Source organism: Ornithorhynchus anatinus, chromosome 13, assembly GCF_004115215.2.
Source record: "Ornithorhynchus anatinus isolate Pmale09 chromosome 13, mOrnAna1.pri.v4, whole genome shotgun sequence".
Taxonomy (NCBI): Eukaryota; Metazoa; Chordata; class Mammalia; order Monotremata; family Ornithorhynchidae; genus Ornithorhynchus; species Ornithorhynchus anatinus.
Window position 1 is genome coordinate 24,187,765 of NC_041740.1, and position 17,376 is coordinate 24,205,140.

Sequence of the window (17,376 nt, forward strand, 5' to 3'; positions counted from 1 at the left end):
CCTTGCACATCTTGCATGGGACAGATTCAAGTATTTGTAACTTACCTTTGCGGATAATGCAAGAACCTGATGGAATTGTGTAGGCAAGATGAGAAGCAGTGTAACCTAGTGGAAAGATCACAGACCAAGAGTTGGGGGATCTGGGTTATGATCCTGACTCCTCCATTTACCTGCTGGGTGACCTTGGGCACGTTGCTTCACTTCTCTGTGGTTGAGTTTATTTACCTGTAAAATGGGGTTCGATACCTGTTCTCCTTCCTATTTAGACTGGGAGCCTCATGTGGGATGGGGACTCCATCTGACCTGGTTTATTGCATCTAGCCAAGTAGTGCTAGGCACATATTAAACACTTAAATAACCACAATTACTGTTGTTATTGTTGTCGTCGTTGTTGTTGTTATGGTCCCAGTTTTGCAGGTGGTTACTTGCTCCATTTTGACTGTTCATGTAGAAAGAAATTTTCAGCAGCAATAGACTTATCTTGTTTGAAATGCTATTTCTCAGGAAGTCTTATTTTTGAAAAAAAAACAACATTCTTAGCTCAATACAAATTTATATAATGTTGTGGTTTAAGAATTCTACAACCATGAAAATGGTTAAATTAATTTTTGAAAGTTATTACGTTAGATAGCTATCATTATATAATCTTTTAAAAATTTGATTTAGCAGCATTTTCACATTGGTCTAATTGGTAACCTCTCCTTTCACAAAGCCCTTTGGGGCTACAGCCTCCAGTTTGGGGACCTCTTGTTTAATTTTGACCCCTAACCTTCCCCTTCCTGTGGTCTAACGGCCACTGTTTTCTAACTTCACACTTCACTCCCAAAGTGAGCCTTTTCAGAGTCCTTGTAACTTGGTGGTTGTATTTATTAAAAAGGAAGCCAGCGCCTTCGGTCACGAATGTCTCGATTAGATCGATTTAAAAAGGAACTGCTATCCTTCCAGGTTGTCAGGATGAAAAATGAAAAAGAACTCTAGGTGCTGATGAACTAGATTATTGTACATTCAGTGTAAATTTGAAAGTCTTCCAAAATCTGCTGGTCGGTTACCTGGACGTCCTCCCAACCCTGACAGCCCTAAGCCTGCATCTCCCTAAGACTCCTCGGTCTCGGGAGGCCACGTAGGTGCAGTCATCGTAACCCTCTGATGACGAAGAGGCACGTTTTCTTGCTGTTTTCTTGTGCCTTCTGAGTCCAGGGAACCTCCGTCCTGCAGAGCACTGTACTAAGCGCTCGGGAGAGTACCACACAACAATATAGCAGACACATTCCCCGCCCACAACAAGCTTGCAGTCTAGAAGGGAGCCAGCGAGTTTACCCCACTCTTTCACAGCACGGGATTTTGCTCTGGGTTTGGCCGGGGCTGTCGGAAGAACATTCCCTATCTGGAAGCTCACGAGGCATCGCCGGTCAAGGTGCAGGTACTATAGCGCAAGTTTTCCGTAACAGGAAGATGGCACTACCTCTGAGGCGGAACCGAGTGTGTCTTTAAACTCAAATGCTTTGTTAACATTAATATGTGTTTCCTAGAACAGTTTACGTTTTGTGCGAGTATAGTTTATCATTGTTAGCCTAACCTAAATGGTCATCTGGGTGTTTGACCCACGGTGGGATCCATTGGGCAAAACCATACTTAAAAAGTGGGGAAGGGCAGCGTGGCCTAGTGGAAAGAGCACAGGCCTGGGCCTTCTGATCACAGTCAGAAGGATCTGGATTCTAGTCCTGGCTCCACCACGTGTTCGCTCTGTGACCTCGGGCAAGTCACTTCACTTCTCTGGGCCTCAGTTACCTCACCTGTAAAATGGAACTTAAGACTCTGAGCCCCATGAGGGACATGGACTATGGCCAACCCAATAAGCTTGTGTCTAGCCCAGTGCTTAGTACAGTGCCTGGCACTTAGTAGGTGCTTAATTTTTTTTTTTTAAGCCCCAGGGCCTTTTTCTGCACCAGACTAACGGGTCAAAATCTGGCTTTTGTCTCCCTTTTGAATAGGTGTCATCCATCTTTGCTTTTGCCACCTGTGGAGGCTTTCATGGCACAACCAAAATCTTGGTTTCCTGTAAAGACGTTGTTAATCAGTCTGTTTCTGCTGCTTTTGCCTATCCTTTCAGGTGAGTATGGGATCGATCCCTTCGGTTTTCATCTCCATTGCCACCACCAGCCATTTCCCTTCCTCTTGAGATGCTTCCTCCAGACCTCCAGCCTTCACTCATTTTATCATCTTTCGGCTCTTGGGGAACCGTCAACAGCATTCTCATTGACGTTATTTATTGAGCGCTTACTGTGGGCAGAGCACTGTACCAAGCTCTCGAGAGGGAACAGTACAACACAGGTAATAGACACGTACTGTGCCTGCAGTGAATCGCAGGGTATCGGTTGAATTGCACGGTTTCTTGTATATTTCATCTTGTGTTTCCCAAAGTGAGGTTTTTGGTATGTTGGTCCCTCTTAGGCTAGGGATTGGCTTTTTTTTTTTTTTTTTGAATGGTATTTAAGTGCTTACTGTGTGTCAAGCACTGTTCTAATCAGATAGGACAGGATCCCTGTCTCACATAGGGCTCACACTGTTAAGTAGGAGGGAGAACAGATATCTAATCTCCATTGTGCACTTGGGGAAACTGAGGCCCAGAGGAAGTGAAATGACTTACCCAAGGTCACACAGCAGGCAAGTGGTGGGGGTGGGATTAGAACCCTGGTCTTTTGGCTCCCGGTCCCATGCTTTATCCACTAGGCCATGCTCCGCCCAGTTGTGGCCTTAGCATCAGGAACATTGGAAAACTCTTCATCTTGGATGAAATTTTGAGACATGCATTTCTGTATGTGTTCTTAAACCAAGCTTTCCGCATCGTAACAGATTTTCTGATCACCAGATGTGGACTCTAGGATCCCCTGAAGCCCTAAAAAGCAAGAGTTACCTGGTCACCTTTCTGTAGGAACATTTTAGGGAGAGAAAAATAAACACTGCTCTTTAAGGCAAGGCCAAGTTCCTTGTGATGGTGCTCTTCTTTGCCTTTGCCAAGCTCTCGAGGAAGGTGGCGAAGAGGCGACGGGACTTGGAGGAAATGAGGGAGGCTGGTGGCCGGGGCATCAGAGTGGTCATGGGAGGGGAGGTTGGGGGACCAGGGAGGTGGGAAGATGGAGAGCCCAACGGGGGTTTGAGCCTGTGAGGTTGGAGTTGTTTACGCTCCAGGAAGAGAGGGAATTAAGTCCGCCAGAAGCGACGTCACCCTGGATAGTGAGAAAACTCAAAGATGAGCTTTCCAAGAGGGCAGTCTCTGACTGGGCTCTGCTTTGTGAGGCCTTCACATGCTAAAGGGAAAAACACTTTCGAAAGCTCTGTGCTTTTCCAGATGTGGAAACATTTTGGATCAAAACAGGATGGGTCCCAGGGTTTCTTGTTTCCATTTGAAGACCCAAACTGTAGGCAGAATATATGTTTGGCTTTTTTTTCCTTCTTGCAGTCACATTTCTGCTCCATGTCAGCAAATAACTGGATAAGAGTTCTAATTCTTTTTCTTTTTACCCAAGAACAGAGAACATATTTCTTTTTTCAGGAATATTCCTTTTTACAGGCTTTCGGGAGGAAGGGGATTTTTTTTTTCTTCTGTTAAGTGGCTCTGCCACTTGTCTGCTGTGTGACCATGGGTAAGTCACTTTTCTGGCCCTCAGTTACTTCAACTCTGAAATGGGAATAAAGACTATGAACCCCATGTGGGATATGGACTGTATTCAACCTGAATACTTTGTGTCTACCCCAGCACTTAGTATAGGCCTGGCACATAGTGAGCACTTGGGAACAAATGCCATAAAAAAGGTACATTTCTTTTTGAGCATTAATCTCCAAACAAAATTAACTATCATATGTGCAGAAGTATTCTACAATGAGATCCTAAATAAGTGTCAAAAATAGGGATTTGGAAGGTGGGGGGGGGTGGTGAATCATGATGCATGTTTCAGGGTGCCCATTCTGACTCTGGGCGGTCCTTGAACGCATCTAGGTCAGATACAGGCCAAGGCCGGAGGCAGGGGTGAGTGTCAAACCTGACTGGTATTGGACTGGACTCGGTGTGGGCCGGGGGAGGTGGGCACGTTTAATGCCTGGCTCATTCTGCATGGGGTGGGAAGTGGAGGCAGAGTGAGGCATCCAAAGCTGCGGAGGTGGCCAGGCTGCGGCTTACACTGCAGCCCAGTGCGTCCCCCTGCAAGTCCCCAGGCCGGAGGCTGATTCCTACCAACCAAAGAGCAGGAACAGCAGGAACACGGGCCGGCTTCCCCCGTTATGCCCACCCTGGCTGGACCCAGGCCACCTCACCGCGGGAGCCGACGGGGCTGCCAGGAGCCTCTCGGCTTCCTGGCCCACTACAGCCTGGCCCTGGCCCACAGCATTGAATACAGAGACTGGTGCCACTTGGAGAGCCAGGTGATCTGGCCCTTTTTTCTTTTACTGGTCCTCCATTACCAGCCTGCCCTACTTTTGCCCTGGCTGGAGGTGGACTCGTGAACTGCCCAGAGTGCTGCCTTAATAATAATAACAACTGTAGTATTTATTAAGCGCTTATATGCCAGGCACTGTACTAAGTGCTGGGGGAGATACAAGAAAATCAGGTTGGACAAAGTCCGTCTCCCACATGGGGCTCACAGTCGTTATCCCCATTTTGCAGATGAGGTAACTGAGGCCCAGAGAAGTAAAGTGACTTGTCCAAGGTCACACAGCAAACAAGTGGCAGGATTAGAACCCAGGTCCTTCTGACTTTCAGGCCCGTACTCTGTCCACTAGGCCACGCAGCAAGGGGTGCACCACCGGAGCCCCAGAGACACCATCTCTCCTCAAGCCTGCCCTGGCTCAGAGGGCTCCCACTCATCCTCCTTTTTCAAGAGTTAATTGCCTTCCCTTCCCTCCTTCTCCTTCAAGAGTATGTTGAAATACGGTAGCCCTTTTAATAAGAAAAGCCAGTTGGGGTGAGTGTTCTTATTAATTGCTTTTCCATTATTTCGTCCTCAAGGATCTAGCCTGCCGACATTTAGGGGCAAATGTTGTTGGCTAACATTTGACAGATGTGGAAACTTAGGCCTGGGGAACGAGTGGCTGATTTGCTCAATCACCTAGTGAGTCGTGGTTCCAGCCGCCTCCTGACCCCCAGCCTAGTGGCTCGTCAGTCAGTCAAATCTATTGAATGCTTAATGTGTGCACAGCACTGTACTAAGTGCTTGGTAGAATACAATACTTCAATAAACGGACACATTCCTTTCCCACAACGAGCTTACGGTCTAGAGGGGGAGACTGACATTAATAGCAATAAATAAATTACAGATAGGTACATAAGCGATGTGGGGCCGGGAGAGGGGGATATATAAAGGGAGCAAGTCGGGGTGGCACAGAAGGGAGTGGGAGGAGAGGGAAGGCCTCTCGGAGCAGATGTGCTTTCAATAAGGCCTTGAGGACAGGGAGAGTCACTTGTCTGTCGGATATGAGGAGGGACGAAGTTCCAGGCCGAAGGCAGGACGTGGTTGTCCTCCAGAGCCCCCGACCCCACTCTCAAATTGTACGCTGTTCTTCTAATGGCCCCATATCTGTTTGTCACATAAGAATGGCGGGGAGAGTACGAAAGTCACCCTTTCATTTGGACCCCAGATTTCATATGCTCCCCTTGGGCGTCAGCTTGGCTTTCGAGTCACTCCCATTTGACAAGTTCCCAGAGGACCCCGGGGGGATTCTGCAACAGGTGGCGAGAGCCAGGATTTCGGGGCAGCGAAGGGAGAGGGCAGACCCCAGTCTGGTTTCTGATTTGACTGGTGTCGTCAGCCCCTCGGTTCAACCCAGAAACCTTCTCACTGTCTGCTGCCCGGAAGATTCCTAGTGGACACTCAGCACAAACAATGAAGGTCTCTATTCCCCACCCCCCGCCAAAGTCCTGTTCCAAGAAGTACCTTTCCCAGGGGCCCAGGCGGGCAGGGGGAGGGGAATGCCCGGGAAGACCGTCACGTGACCAGACGATACAAAAGTGTGAGTCATTCTAACCTAACCACCTTATTAAAAAGTGCACTTAAACATCCAGTGTGAATACATTTTGAAATTCTTTCAACATCCTTAGTAGAATCTAGAGCCGGAAGAGACTGGACTGTCTTCAAGCAGTTGAAAACCTAAAGCGCCAGGACAGGTCCTCGTCTGGAGTTACTGTAAAAAATCCCCGGGGAAGGAGGTTGCCCTCCGCTCGGTAGCCCCATTATAGGACTTAATCACCCTCACACGGTATAGGATTTAATCACTTTCATTCGGAAATTTCCTTTGAACCGTCTTGCCGAAGCATAATCCCTTTTTCTCGAGTTCAGATGGACTCTTTTAGTTGGAGCAGATTTGCAGGGGGAAAAAAGTGCAGTGAAAATCATTTTTCACCAGGTGGGTGCAGGTTCTATGAATTCCTTTTTACGTAGGAGAGAGAGGAGGAAAACCCTAGAGCCACTTGAAAGAACTCTGGGACCCTACTTGTTCTCTCTTCTTTTTCAGGTTGAATCATGCCAACTTTCATTCGGAACCGGCAACGCTGTGTAACAAAACCTGGAGTAAGTTTGTTCTGATAGGAGACTTCTCTTCTTCTGCCCAGTTCTTTGTAACTTTTGCAGTCTTTGTTTTCCTCTACTGCATGGCTGCCCTCGTGCTGTATATTGGTTACATGAACCTTTATCGGGAGAATCGCAAGTTGCCGATGATCGTAAGTTATATTTCCACTCTCTATTTGGGGATGGAGAAGGGGGGCTAAGTGTACATTTTGTCGGGATGAAACAGCGGTTTTCGATGTTACTTGTGGAATGCTGGAGAACTTTGAACAGAAGTCTTTGAGCTCAAAATGGAAGCCCCAAATGAGAAGTGATTTTTGAGGTCTGAAAACTGCCCAATCACTCGCTCATTACAAAGCAGATTCTTTTAGAAAAAAGCACTTGTCATCCCCATAAACATTTTTGAAAGCAGAGAGATTCTGATCTTAATTTTCCAATGCCCTTAACCCTTTATTTGGTAGAGAACAAATCTTGTTATTCGGCCCAGTGTCACGTCACAGAAATTCCCCATCAGTGCCTGAATATCATTGTCCTTCACCCTACCATAGTTCCTGTTGGTTGCCCTGGCCCCAGAGGACCCTCCACTTGGACCGTAGCCCCTTACTCACATCAGGGAGTTCTTTTCTCCCTGAACTGCCGTAGCGTTTCCTGGCTCTCCAGCCTCCCCGACTACCCGATCCAGCAAGGCAAGCTCCTGTCCCTACTTCTCCCAGCCTCCCAGACAGTGACTGGCTTTGAGATGGTGCCCTGCGGTTGACCCCGTCCCCCAAAGACAGGGACCATCCTGCTTTGTATATGGATCTCTTGTTTGGATTGCCTTTGTTAATAAAGTAACAGATTTTTAAGTCTAAAAAGGTGACCAGGGTGAAAGGTATCCAAACTCTTTAAATTTCATCAGAATCAGCCAGTGAGCTGGCTTGGGCATCCCCTTAGTTCTCTGCCAAGAGCTAGCGTTTAGCTCTAGAACCCTCTGCTCTTCATTAATGCCCCTGAGCCAAAGCCAGGGCTGGGGAAGTTCTCCAATTGGCCCAGCCTCATGTTCTTGGGATATTTTTGGTCTTGCAGTGTGGCCGAGAGTGTGGGCAAGCTCCTTTAGGTCAGTATTCACCTGATGCCAGACCCTCCAGGCCAGAAATGGCTCTAGGGATAGCAGAGCAGGACCACCCACCCACTCTGTTGACCAGGCTTCTGGAGGTCACTGTTCTCCAGTGATTTCAGCCTTGCCCTCCGGTCTAGACTAGTTTCAGAAGACTACAGGGGCTCCTCCTCCTCCCCCTCCCCAGGAGACTAACAGGGCTGGGAACCCTGCACGGCAGAAAGGCAGAGCGGCTGCTGCTTCCGCCGTGGAGATGGGTTCCATCGTCTCATCTCCCAGGGCCAGAAGGGGCACTGGCTTGCTGCCCAGGTTGGAAGAACTACCGCTCCAGTGAGATGGGCCATGAAAAAGGCAGTGGTGACCAAAGATATTCTCACCCTCGCCCTTCCTCCTCGCTGGGGCCACACTCCTCTGACATTCTAAGAACCCCTCAAGCCACGAGTTCCTGGCAGTCGCTATGCTTTGTCATAGGAATCATCGATTTATAAGAGAGTTGGAGAATTGATCGCTCCATTTAGGTACCAGATTTGAGGCTCTGGTTAGCTCAAACCTTTCTTGGAAAGAGAAATTGAATTAATGTGAAACATGAAGATGTTGGTGAGGGCGAGGCAGTAAAACTTCTTTTTGTGTTTTTGCTGCAAGGATCATGAGAGCAAATATCTCTGGTAAGTGTGTGAAACCTTCACCGCCTGTCTTTGTCCGTTTACTCCATGATGGCTATGCAGAAAGTACCCTGCCATAGATGCCTTTTTGGATCAACTTTATTTTTTTTTTTTTAAACAAATTCAGCACCTTGGCTGTTGTTTGGGAGAGCTGGAAGCATGCACAATGTCCTTTTTCAAACTTGATTTTGCCAAATAGATGATTAGCCAAGAACAGTGAATTTGGAATTTCCTCATCAGTTCTGATGAGTTTAAACCTCCCACATTTAGAAAGGCTTTAAAGAAGTGAGGCTTCTTTGAGACCCCTCAGTGGTCCCGGGATTTTGGAGGCCAGAGCCACAACCCAACACGCCTGGCCTTGTGTTCCCCTTCCATACCCTGGGCCAATAAAAACTTCCCATTCTGTGTTAGTGAAAACTACTCCTAGGCAGGGCAGATTGAGGGTGGCACCATGCTAACTGTTGGGAAGGTGACCACAGACATATTCCATTATGGTTTTCTAAATTTCCCTCCATTTTTATGTGGGGCCAAATCGATCTTTGAACATTTTCTCCTAGCCTGTTTTGTTGGTGTAGACTCCTCGCCCACCTGCACATAACCCTAGTTTTTGTAGTAGTGTTCAAATCTGTTTTCCCAGCATTTAGCACCTGCATGGTAATTGTGTTGAGATGGGGTTTTCGTCCAAGGTCTCAGTCTTGAGCTTGTCATTTTACCATTTTTAAGAACAGCCCTGTCCCTTATTTTTAACTGAATGAGTTCAGTCTCTTCTTTTTAAGTACCAAAATGGAATTCAGCTTCAAATACCATTTATCTGCACCAGGAAATGGATAGAGGCCACGGGGCTCCCTCCCTTTTCCCTGGGCTGCTCCTTTCCCCACCTCCCCAAGATGGGGGGTGGGGATGAAAGCACCGCTGAAAATCACATGACTTGAGCTGCCCAGGCAGGCCTTCTAGAGAGCAAATAGCAGAAGGCTCTAGGGGAATGAAATCACCTTCCCCGCAAAGGCAAGAACTCTGAGGATGGAAGGAGGAAGCAGCAGGGTAGAGCACGGGCCTGGCAGTTAGAAGGATTTGGGTTCTAACCCCGGTTCTGCCACATGTCTGCTGTTTGACCTTGGTCAGGTCACTTCACTTGTCTGGGCCTCAGTTCCCTCATCTGTAAAGTGGGGATTAAGAGTGTGACCCCCCATGTGGGACAGGGACTGTGTCCAACCTGATTAACTTGTATCCCCTCCGGTACTTAGAACAGTGCTTGGCACATAGTAAGCGCTTAACAAATACCATTATTATTATTATTGAGGAGTCCTGCAGACAGTGTCACATCAGTGGCAGAAGCGAGTAAGAAGAGCCTTGGTGGCCTTCTTTGGGATAGGAAGGGAATGTATGCCTTGCTGGGCCCAGGCCTGCCCCTGTCCTTACCCTGCCAAATACGCTGCCATCTCTCTAGCTCTGCTCTAAAGGATGACCATCTCCTTCCCCTTTTCATACGGAGTGATCACCTGGCCAAGAGAAAGAAGTCGTATTGTTAAATCGTTATCACAATTCTCACTTCCTCCTCAGTCAGAAACTAGATTGAAAACTCCTCTAGGGCGAAGATCGTATCCACAGGCTCTGTCGAACTCTCCCTACCTCTTAGAACAGTTCTCAGCACAGAGAAAGGGTGGGGTACATTTAATAATAACCAAAGTAATAATTTTGGTATATATTAAGTGCTGTGTGCCAAGGACTGTATTAAACGCGGGGTAGATACCAGATATTCACATGGGGCTCACAGTCTGAGTAGGAGGGAGAACAGGTGTTGAATCCCAGTTTTGCAGATGTGAGGAAACTGAGGCTCAGGAAAATGAAGCAGCTTGCCCAAGGTCACACAGCAGGTAATTGGTGGAGCCAGGATTAGAACCCAGGTCCTCTAACTCCCAGGCACAAGCTCTTTCCATTAGGCCATGCTGCTTCTCCATTTGATTATTAAGTGTCTGACTGCACAAGATGTGCTGGGCCCAGTCTCTTCCCTCCAGGAGCTTGGTGCAACTTGCCCTAAAGTACCAGCAAAATATATATATATATATAGTAAATTATTGTAATTTTAATATAATTTAGTAAACAACTAGAACTAGTCCCTCACTGGACTTAAAAATCAAAAGCAACTTGAAATCAGTGTCTAATGCATCTTACTCAGACATCCAGACTTTGGTACTTATATTGTAAGAGCTTAAGAGGAAAGTATATAAAAGCATGATTCTTTTCTGGTTTGGGATTTCACTTGACAAACATGCGAAGGTACCTATGTCTTTCTAATTCAATCTATTGGTAAAAGGTGAAATGTGTACATTTTTCTCCCTCCCCAAGTCCCAAATTTCATCCTGTCTGGATTGATTGTCATGTGCCTCGGGAAATGTTTTTCAATACAAACCACCTCACAGGTTTCACTAGGCATTTTTGCATTCCATTTGCATATTTTTTAATCAGTTCCGCTTAAGTCTATGTATTTGTGCTTTTGAAAATGTCCAGTCAAGGTTATTATTGTATTTACTAAAATAATCATTTTTGGTTTAGGACTTTGGTATTACGATTGTCGCTACCTTTCTGTGGTTGGTGAGCACTGCAGCCTGGGCTAAGGCCCTCACAGATATTAAAATAGCCACGGGGGAAAGTGTGCTTCACGAGCTTGACCCTTGTAAGGGAATCACCTGCCTCTTCGACTCCGTGACCAGCATGGGATCGCTGAACGTGTCCGTGGTACGTATGGAATACATCTAGGGTTGTTTGTGCGCAGAGAGCCTAGTGGAAGCATAATGATTTCTCTGAGCTTCCAGGAAATAATAAATAAATAAATAAATAAATAAAAGACCCCGGGAACTCTACAATGGCCACGGCATCAGCTGTGAATTATCGTGAGTCACGGTAATACGCTTTGTAATTGTGGGGGCAGAATCAGATATTGTAGACAGTCACTCAAGTGACCTTGTATTGAGATCCCCTTAGAAAGCAGAACCTGTGTTAAGTGTAATGATAGTAACAATGGTATTTATTCATCACTGTCCTAAGTGCAGGGAAAGAAGCAAGAAATCGGGTCAGGTACACCCGGGGCTCACATGGGGCTCCCGTTCTAAAGGGGAGGGAGAACAGATAATGAATCCCCATTTTACAGATGAAGGAGCCATTTTGAAGGGCTTGCCCAGTGTCCCAAAGCAGGCAAGTGGCAGAGCCAAGGTTAGAACCCAGGTCCTTTGACTCACAGGCCTGTGCTCTTTCCATTAGGCTCCATTGCTTCTCTAATGTAGGAAAGACAGTTCGATGAATTGTGGACTCAGACCTGGTAGACAAATACTCACCCCCAACCCCCCCCAAAGCCCCTCAGAATCAGGTGGGAAAGTGTCTTCTGCATCTTTTTTAATTTCTGCACACTGCTATTTTTAATGTAAGACTATAGGACGAAAGTGTATTTTCAAAATTCCTAGTGCCGGGATTGGCTGCCATTTTGTTGTCGCTGTTAGGGTTCGCATTTTCATTGTTTATCCTTCATAGTCAATCCAAGTAGTAGATGGAAAATGCCCTTGAGTAATAGTAGAAGTAGCCAAGGTACAGGAATTGTATCGTTTTGGGACAGCTTGACATTGGCGCTTTTTTTTTCCAAGGACAAAGACGGGTCCTGCCCTCTTGGTGCTTTTTTGGGTTTTTTCTTTATTGGTACTTGTTAAGCATCAAGCACTCTTCTTAATCCTGGAATAGATACAGGTTAACCGGGTTGGACACAGTTCCTGGGACAGAGGGACTGTAGAAGGGAGAACAGGTATCCCCGTGTACCGTTGAGGAATCTGAAGCATAGGGAAGTGGAGTGACTTGCCCAAGGTCACACAGCAGGCACGTGGCAGAGCCGAGGTTAGAACCCAGGTCCTCTGACTGCCGGGCTCGTGCTCTTTCCACTAGGCCATGCTGCTTCCCTCGTCTCTGATCTCAGAACGAGAGTTTGGGAATCCTCTCCGTGCTCCACATTTCTCCCGTCCGTCAGGTGATGTGAGGTTCAAGGTGCCCCCGTAGAGAGCGTCACCCCTCCGACTCGGGTGGGCAGGAGGAAACTGGTGCAGCCACCCCCCGTGTGGACACTGGGGAATATTGTGTTGCAGTTTCTCTCCCGACTGGGTGCTTCACAAGCCACCATTGTCTTGGCATTTCAAAGGGTACTGTCAGCCAGGCGAGACGGACTGCCTGGTAAATTTTTTTTATTTTTGAGTCTTGTGAGCCTCTAGCAAGGGTATTGTTAGAGATTCATCTGGGGGGTAAACACCGTTGGCTGGGCATTAATAGATGTGCCTTTTCCAGAATCCGCATTTCAGTTCATTTAACGTCCGAAGGGGGAGAACGACTCCATCTCTGCCACTTCCCATCCCCTCTTCCTCCACCTCCCCATCCCCCGAATCATGAAAAGCACCACTCTGCTTTCTTTTCTGCTTAAAGGATAACCGACAGGGGCACGTGGTGCCACAGAAAACCCAGAGCGGGAAAAGCCGAAGTCCGGGCTGACCGTTCCATTTCCCTTTTCTCATTTCGGCAGGGCGGAGGATGGTGGGCTGAAACTTCTCGGGTCTGGTTTCGGAGTAGGGCACTCCCAATTCTCCTAGAGCGAGGGGGTTACCTTCTTGGAGAAGCCTGGGGAAGAAGGAAAACTCAGACCGCTGCTTCTGACACCACGTCGTGCCTGTTTCCCAGGCAGGCTGACGTTTTTGGAGAATTGTTTTTCTTCATTCTGCAAAACCCGTAGCGAGAACGAGCTTTCTGGAAGAAGCAACGTTTCCAATCCATAAAAAGGGAGAGCACGCTCCATATTTGCTCTCAAACTCTCCGGAAAGCAATCAGACCCAACTGGGACAGGGAATAGGCGAGCCCGAAGACGAAAGGAAATTAAGATACTGCGTGCCGGTCTGAGTCTACCACTCTTCTAATTTGCTTCCAGGTCTTTGGGTTTCTGAACATGATACTCTGGGGAGGAAACGCTTGGTTCGTGTACAAGGAGACCAGCTTCCATAATCCATCGAATGCTGCCACTCATGGATCCGGAGGTGTGCCTCCTACAGGGATGTAACGTGAGAGAGATCTTCCGGGCGGTGGATCCGTTTTACAGCCTATGGCCAACATCTTGAAGCGTCAAATTTGTTTCTAATGAAAGAACTGGCTTTTTCAGTAAATTGGTTGGTGGAAAAAAAAATCTGCTTTTTTTACTTAAAAGCATGTGCCTTTAGAAATTCAAGATGTAAATGTTCCAAACTTTATAACCTTGGAAGTACAGGGGTCGATTGAGATTGTATACCTTTTTAAAAGTGCAGTTTCTTCAAGTTGTTTGCATAGCAAAAATGTTCACTTCCTGAGCTTTGACAAGCATGTTTATTCAGGAAGAGGCCGTGTACTGTCCTTAGCGGAATATTCACGAGGAGAAACTGCATTTGGATTAAGCACTACTGTAAGTTTGTACAGTTCACTCTCCTTAAAAACCTATCTATTTTGGGGGGTTTTTTTTTGGTTTGTTTTGTTTTTGGTTGTTTGTTTTTTTTTTTAAAGGCTTGATTGCATAAATGTATAGTCTTTCCACAGAGCGTTTAGTTCTACTTTAAACAGAGTTCATGTGGTGGTGTTAGGAAGATTCTCAAAATGCAAAGCCGGACAATTCTTGAAAGGCAGAGATGGGTATCTTAACCTGCAATAGTACGTAGTTGTACAAAAAGCTGTTCGGAGAGAGAGGTTTGGAAATTTTCACGTGTGTGTGGGTACGCTTTCTCATAAGGTGAGTTCAGCGAGTCTGTCTTTGAGGCGGGGGGAGGGTGCTCCATTGTGCTGTGGGGAGCGATAGGTTTCTAGAAGCCCATTCAATGGGAATATAATTTGACTGGGTACTTTCTCACTTTGCCAGCATACTCTTAGTTTGATTGGTTTGGTGTCCTGTGTGTGCTACTCTTGTGCAGGGTGAAATGCGATTTCCAGATGAGTTCAGCATGGTAAGCTACCATTTTGACACAACCTCTGGGGTGGGGAGGGGAAATTACAGATGGTTTTAGGAATGGTGGACAGCTCTTTGAAAGCGCTAAGCGTATTTCAGAACAAGTCAATTAAGTTACTGCGGGAAATTTAGCGCTATTATGAGAGATGAATGGGATTCAAGTTTCACGTTTCTTAATGCTAGTATTCTTATTACAGAAACAGATTTTTTTTTCCTCAATTATGGCCTCAAAGTAAACAGGAGCACAACAGATGAGCATGAGGAGGAGGACCCATTCTTTGCAAACTCATTTGGGGGCGTCCAGAGTACAGAGTTTCGTTCACCTTTACGCTTGTTTGTGCAGGGAAGTAACGCTCCCTTCCCATGTAATTGTTCATCTGGAGAAGCACATCTCACTTTGTTTCATTTCTGTTGCCTTTATTCATGACGATTGTCAGTGAAATACGGATGTCTTTACGCATACCACTTAATTAAATGTTGAAGGAAAATTAGCACAGTGATTAAAGCCTCAGTTTCTTGGAGCACGTGAAGCCTGTACACACAAACTTGAGCATCTGGGAATGGAGACACTACTTCTTGGAAACAACAGAGACAAAGTCTGGAGTCCATCGAGTCCAGTGGTAAAGGAAACCAGTAGCAAGGGGCCTCGGGGAGCTGCCCCCCTCCAGGTAATCCGAAGTCCAGGACGTTCAGAACCTTACCAGTGTTGTAAAATTTGTAGGGGTTTTCATGTTGTTGCTGCTGTTAATTATTCCTCTCCCCGCTCCAGAGATTCAGGGCGTGTCAGAGGCAGGAGGCCCCGGGGAGTGTAGTGGGGCTTAGGGGCGGCAGTCCGGTCTGAGAGAGGAGTTTAAAGATGTGAAGGTGTTCTGAAGGCAGTGACCTGCTATAAGGTTCTCCACAAAGTCTGGAAGGCAGTTTCTCACCAGAGCCGGACCAACCGTTCACTACGGTTGAACAGACGCATCACCTACCCACAAGGAGCTTACAGTCCAGAGGGGGAGACGGACATTAATAGCAATAAGTTACAGATAGGTACATAAATGATGTGGGGCCGGGCGGGGGGATGAATACCACAATCGGCGGAGCAACTGTCAACTTTTACCTCCGGCGAAGTTTTATAATTTCAGTCTCAGTGCCTCGTTTAGTTAATGTCGTGGTGTTTTACTTGGAATTTGCTTCATCAAGCTTCGTGTAACGCACAAAGGTATTTAATATTTGGCCAGGGATTTGAGAGTGGGCCCCTATTGAGAGGCGTGGAAAAGCATGCCCCGTGATACAGCTGTTCACGAGACAGCCATATTTTCAAGGCATCCGGTACCCCTGTATGGGAGAGGGAAGCATTGCAGGGTCAGGCCTAAACCGATCCTGGGGTCAGCCTTGTGGAAGTCAGTGAAAGCCTTTCCCCAACCCAAAGTGAGTTAACACTACACAACAGCCAGCCAGGGGAGGGATTGAAAGAGAGGTCGGGTTGATGGAGCCTGGAGGTGGTCATTAACAGGCAAATTCAGTACTAAGCACTGTACTAAAAAATACAACCCTGCCGCACACTTCGTTCCTGTCACGCTAGCCTTCTCACTGTACCTCATTTACCTCGCCGCCCACCTCTCACCCACATCCACTTCGATTCTCTGGGCCTCAGTTACCTCAGTACCTCTGTCCTCTGCCCAAACCAGGGCAGAGCTGAGCCTGCGAGGTGCCACGGCCCATGTTGTGCAGGTGGGGGCCGTGGCCGTTTCTTTGCAACAGAACCGGTCCGAAGGAGGAGTTTGAACCAGGTGAGTGCCTCTCCGACCCAGCAGAAGCGGACCGTCCATCTGGACCCCCTGGGACTTTAGCGCCTCCCGACCAAGTGGAGCAGGGACACATCAGGCTGGGCAGGGTGCGGTGACTCTGTTTGCGTTCTGCCTGAAATAAAGACCTAGAAAGGACCTCCTGACACTCTCAGGTGGCCAAACGCGAGCCTGTGGTTTAGTGTTGGGGCCGGCCTCAGCCCACAGCTTGGTTTCCGTGGCATTTTGGAACCTGGTGGGGGTTATATACGTAATATGTGATATTATAAATTACGAATTTATTCATATTAATGTCTGTCTCCCTCTAGACTGCAAGCTCGTTATGGGCAGGGAATACGTCTTCCAATTCTGCTGCGTTGTGCTCTCCCAAGCGCAAAGTACAGTCAGTCTTATTTACTGAGCACTTTCTATGTGCAGAGCATTGTACTAAGTGCTTGGGAGAGTACTGTATAACAACAAACACACTCTGCACAAAGTAAATGATCAAAAATACCATTGATAGTGGAAAGAGCTCAGTCCTGGGAGTCAGAGGACCTGGGTTCTAATTCCAGCTCCACCACTTGTCTGTTGAGTGCCTAGGAGGGGGACTAGGGACTGGCAGAGCTCCTGACCAAATGGTTGGCTAGGATGACCAACTCTATGCTGTAAGCTTGCTGTGGGCAGGGAAATGTGTCTGTTTATTGTTCTACTGTCCTCTCCCAAGTGCTTAGTACAGTGCTCTGCACAGAATAAGTGTTCAACAAATATTAGTGATTGAATGAAAGAATGAAGTAGCTTGTGAGCGTGGGCAGTGTGAGCGAGAGGACGGATGGGACAGGCAGGTCACTCAGACAATGGGAGGAAGTTGCTGGACCAGTGCCCGGGGCTAATTGTGTCCGGTCCTCGGGCTGCATCCAACAAACTCAGAGTTCAGAATCCCCCTAGGGCCCCGGACCTGCCCCGTGCAGAAATAACAACAACAACAATAATAATAGTACCTGTTAAGTGTTTACTATGTGCCAAGCACTGTTCTAAGCCCTGGGGTAGATACAGGTTAATCAGGTTGTCCCATATGGGGCTCACAATCTTCAGCCCCATTTTCCAGATGAGGTAACTGAGGCCCAGAGAAGTTAAGTGACTGGTCCAAGGTCACAAAGCAGACATGTCAGAGCCTTTGCACACCCCCTCACCCCCACCCTACCCCTCAAGGAAATGGAACCGTTCACCTGGGGGGTTTCAGGGCAGCTGCACACCTCTTCCTCCCCCAGAGGCCACCTAGAGATTTGGGGGTACAGCCCCTCTG

The 17,376-nt window shown here is 47.4% G+C and overlaps 1 protein-coding gene across 1 annotated transcript in view; it reads left to right on the forward strand.

The window, feature by feature from the left end:
* SYPL1 (synaptophysin like 1) overlaps nucleotides 1-14,792 on the forward strand; it is a 28,788-nt gene extending 13,996 nt beyond the window's left edge. Inside the window, exons 2-5 of the mRNA XM_029077920.1 lie at nucleotides 1,992-2,110; nucleotides 6,505-6,709; nucleotides 10,866-11,048; nucleotides 13,264-14,792. Of these exons, the coding sequence (XP_028933753.1) occupies nucleotides 1,992-2,110; nucleotides 6,505-6,709; nucleotides 10,866-11,048; nucleotides 13,264-13,392 (636 nt within the window). The 3' untranslated portion in view covers nucleotides 13,393-14,792. The remainder of the gene's footprint in view (nucleotides 1-1,991; nucleotides 2,111-6,504; nucleotides 6,710-10,865; nucleotides 11,049-13,263) is intronic.
* The last annotated feature ends 2,584 nt before the right edge of the window (nucleotides 14,793-17,376 follow it).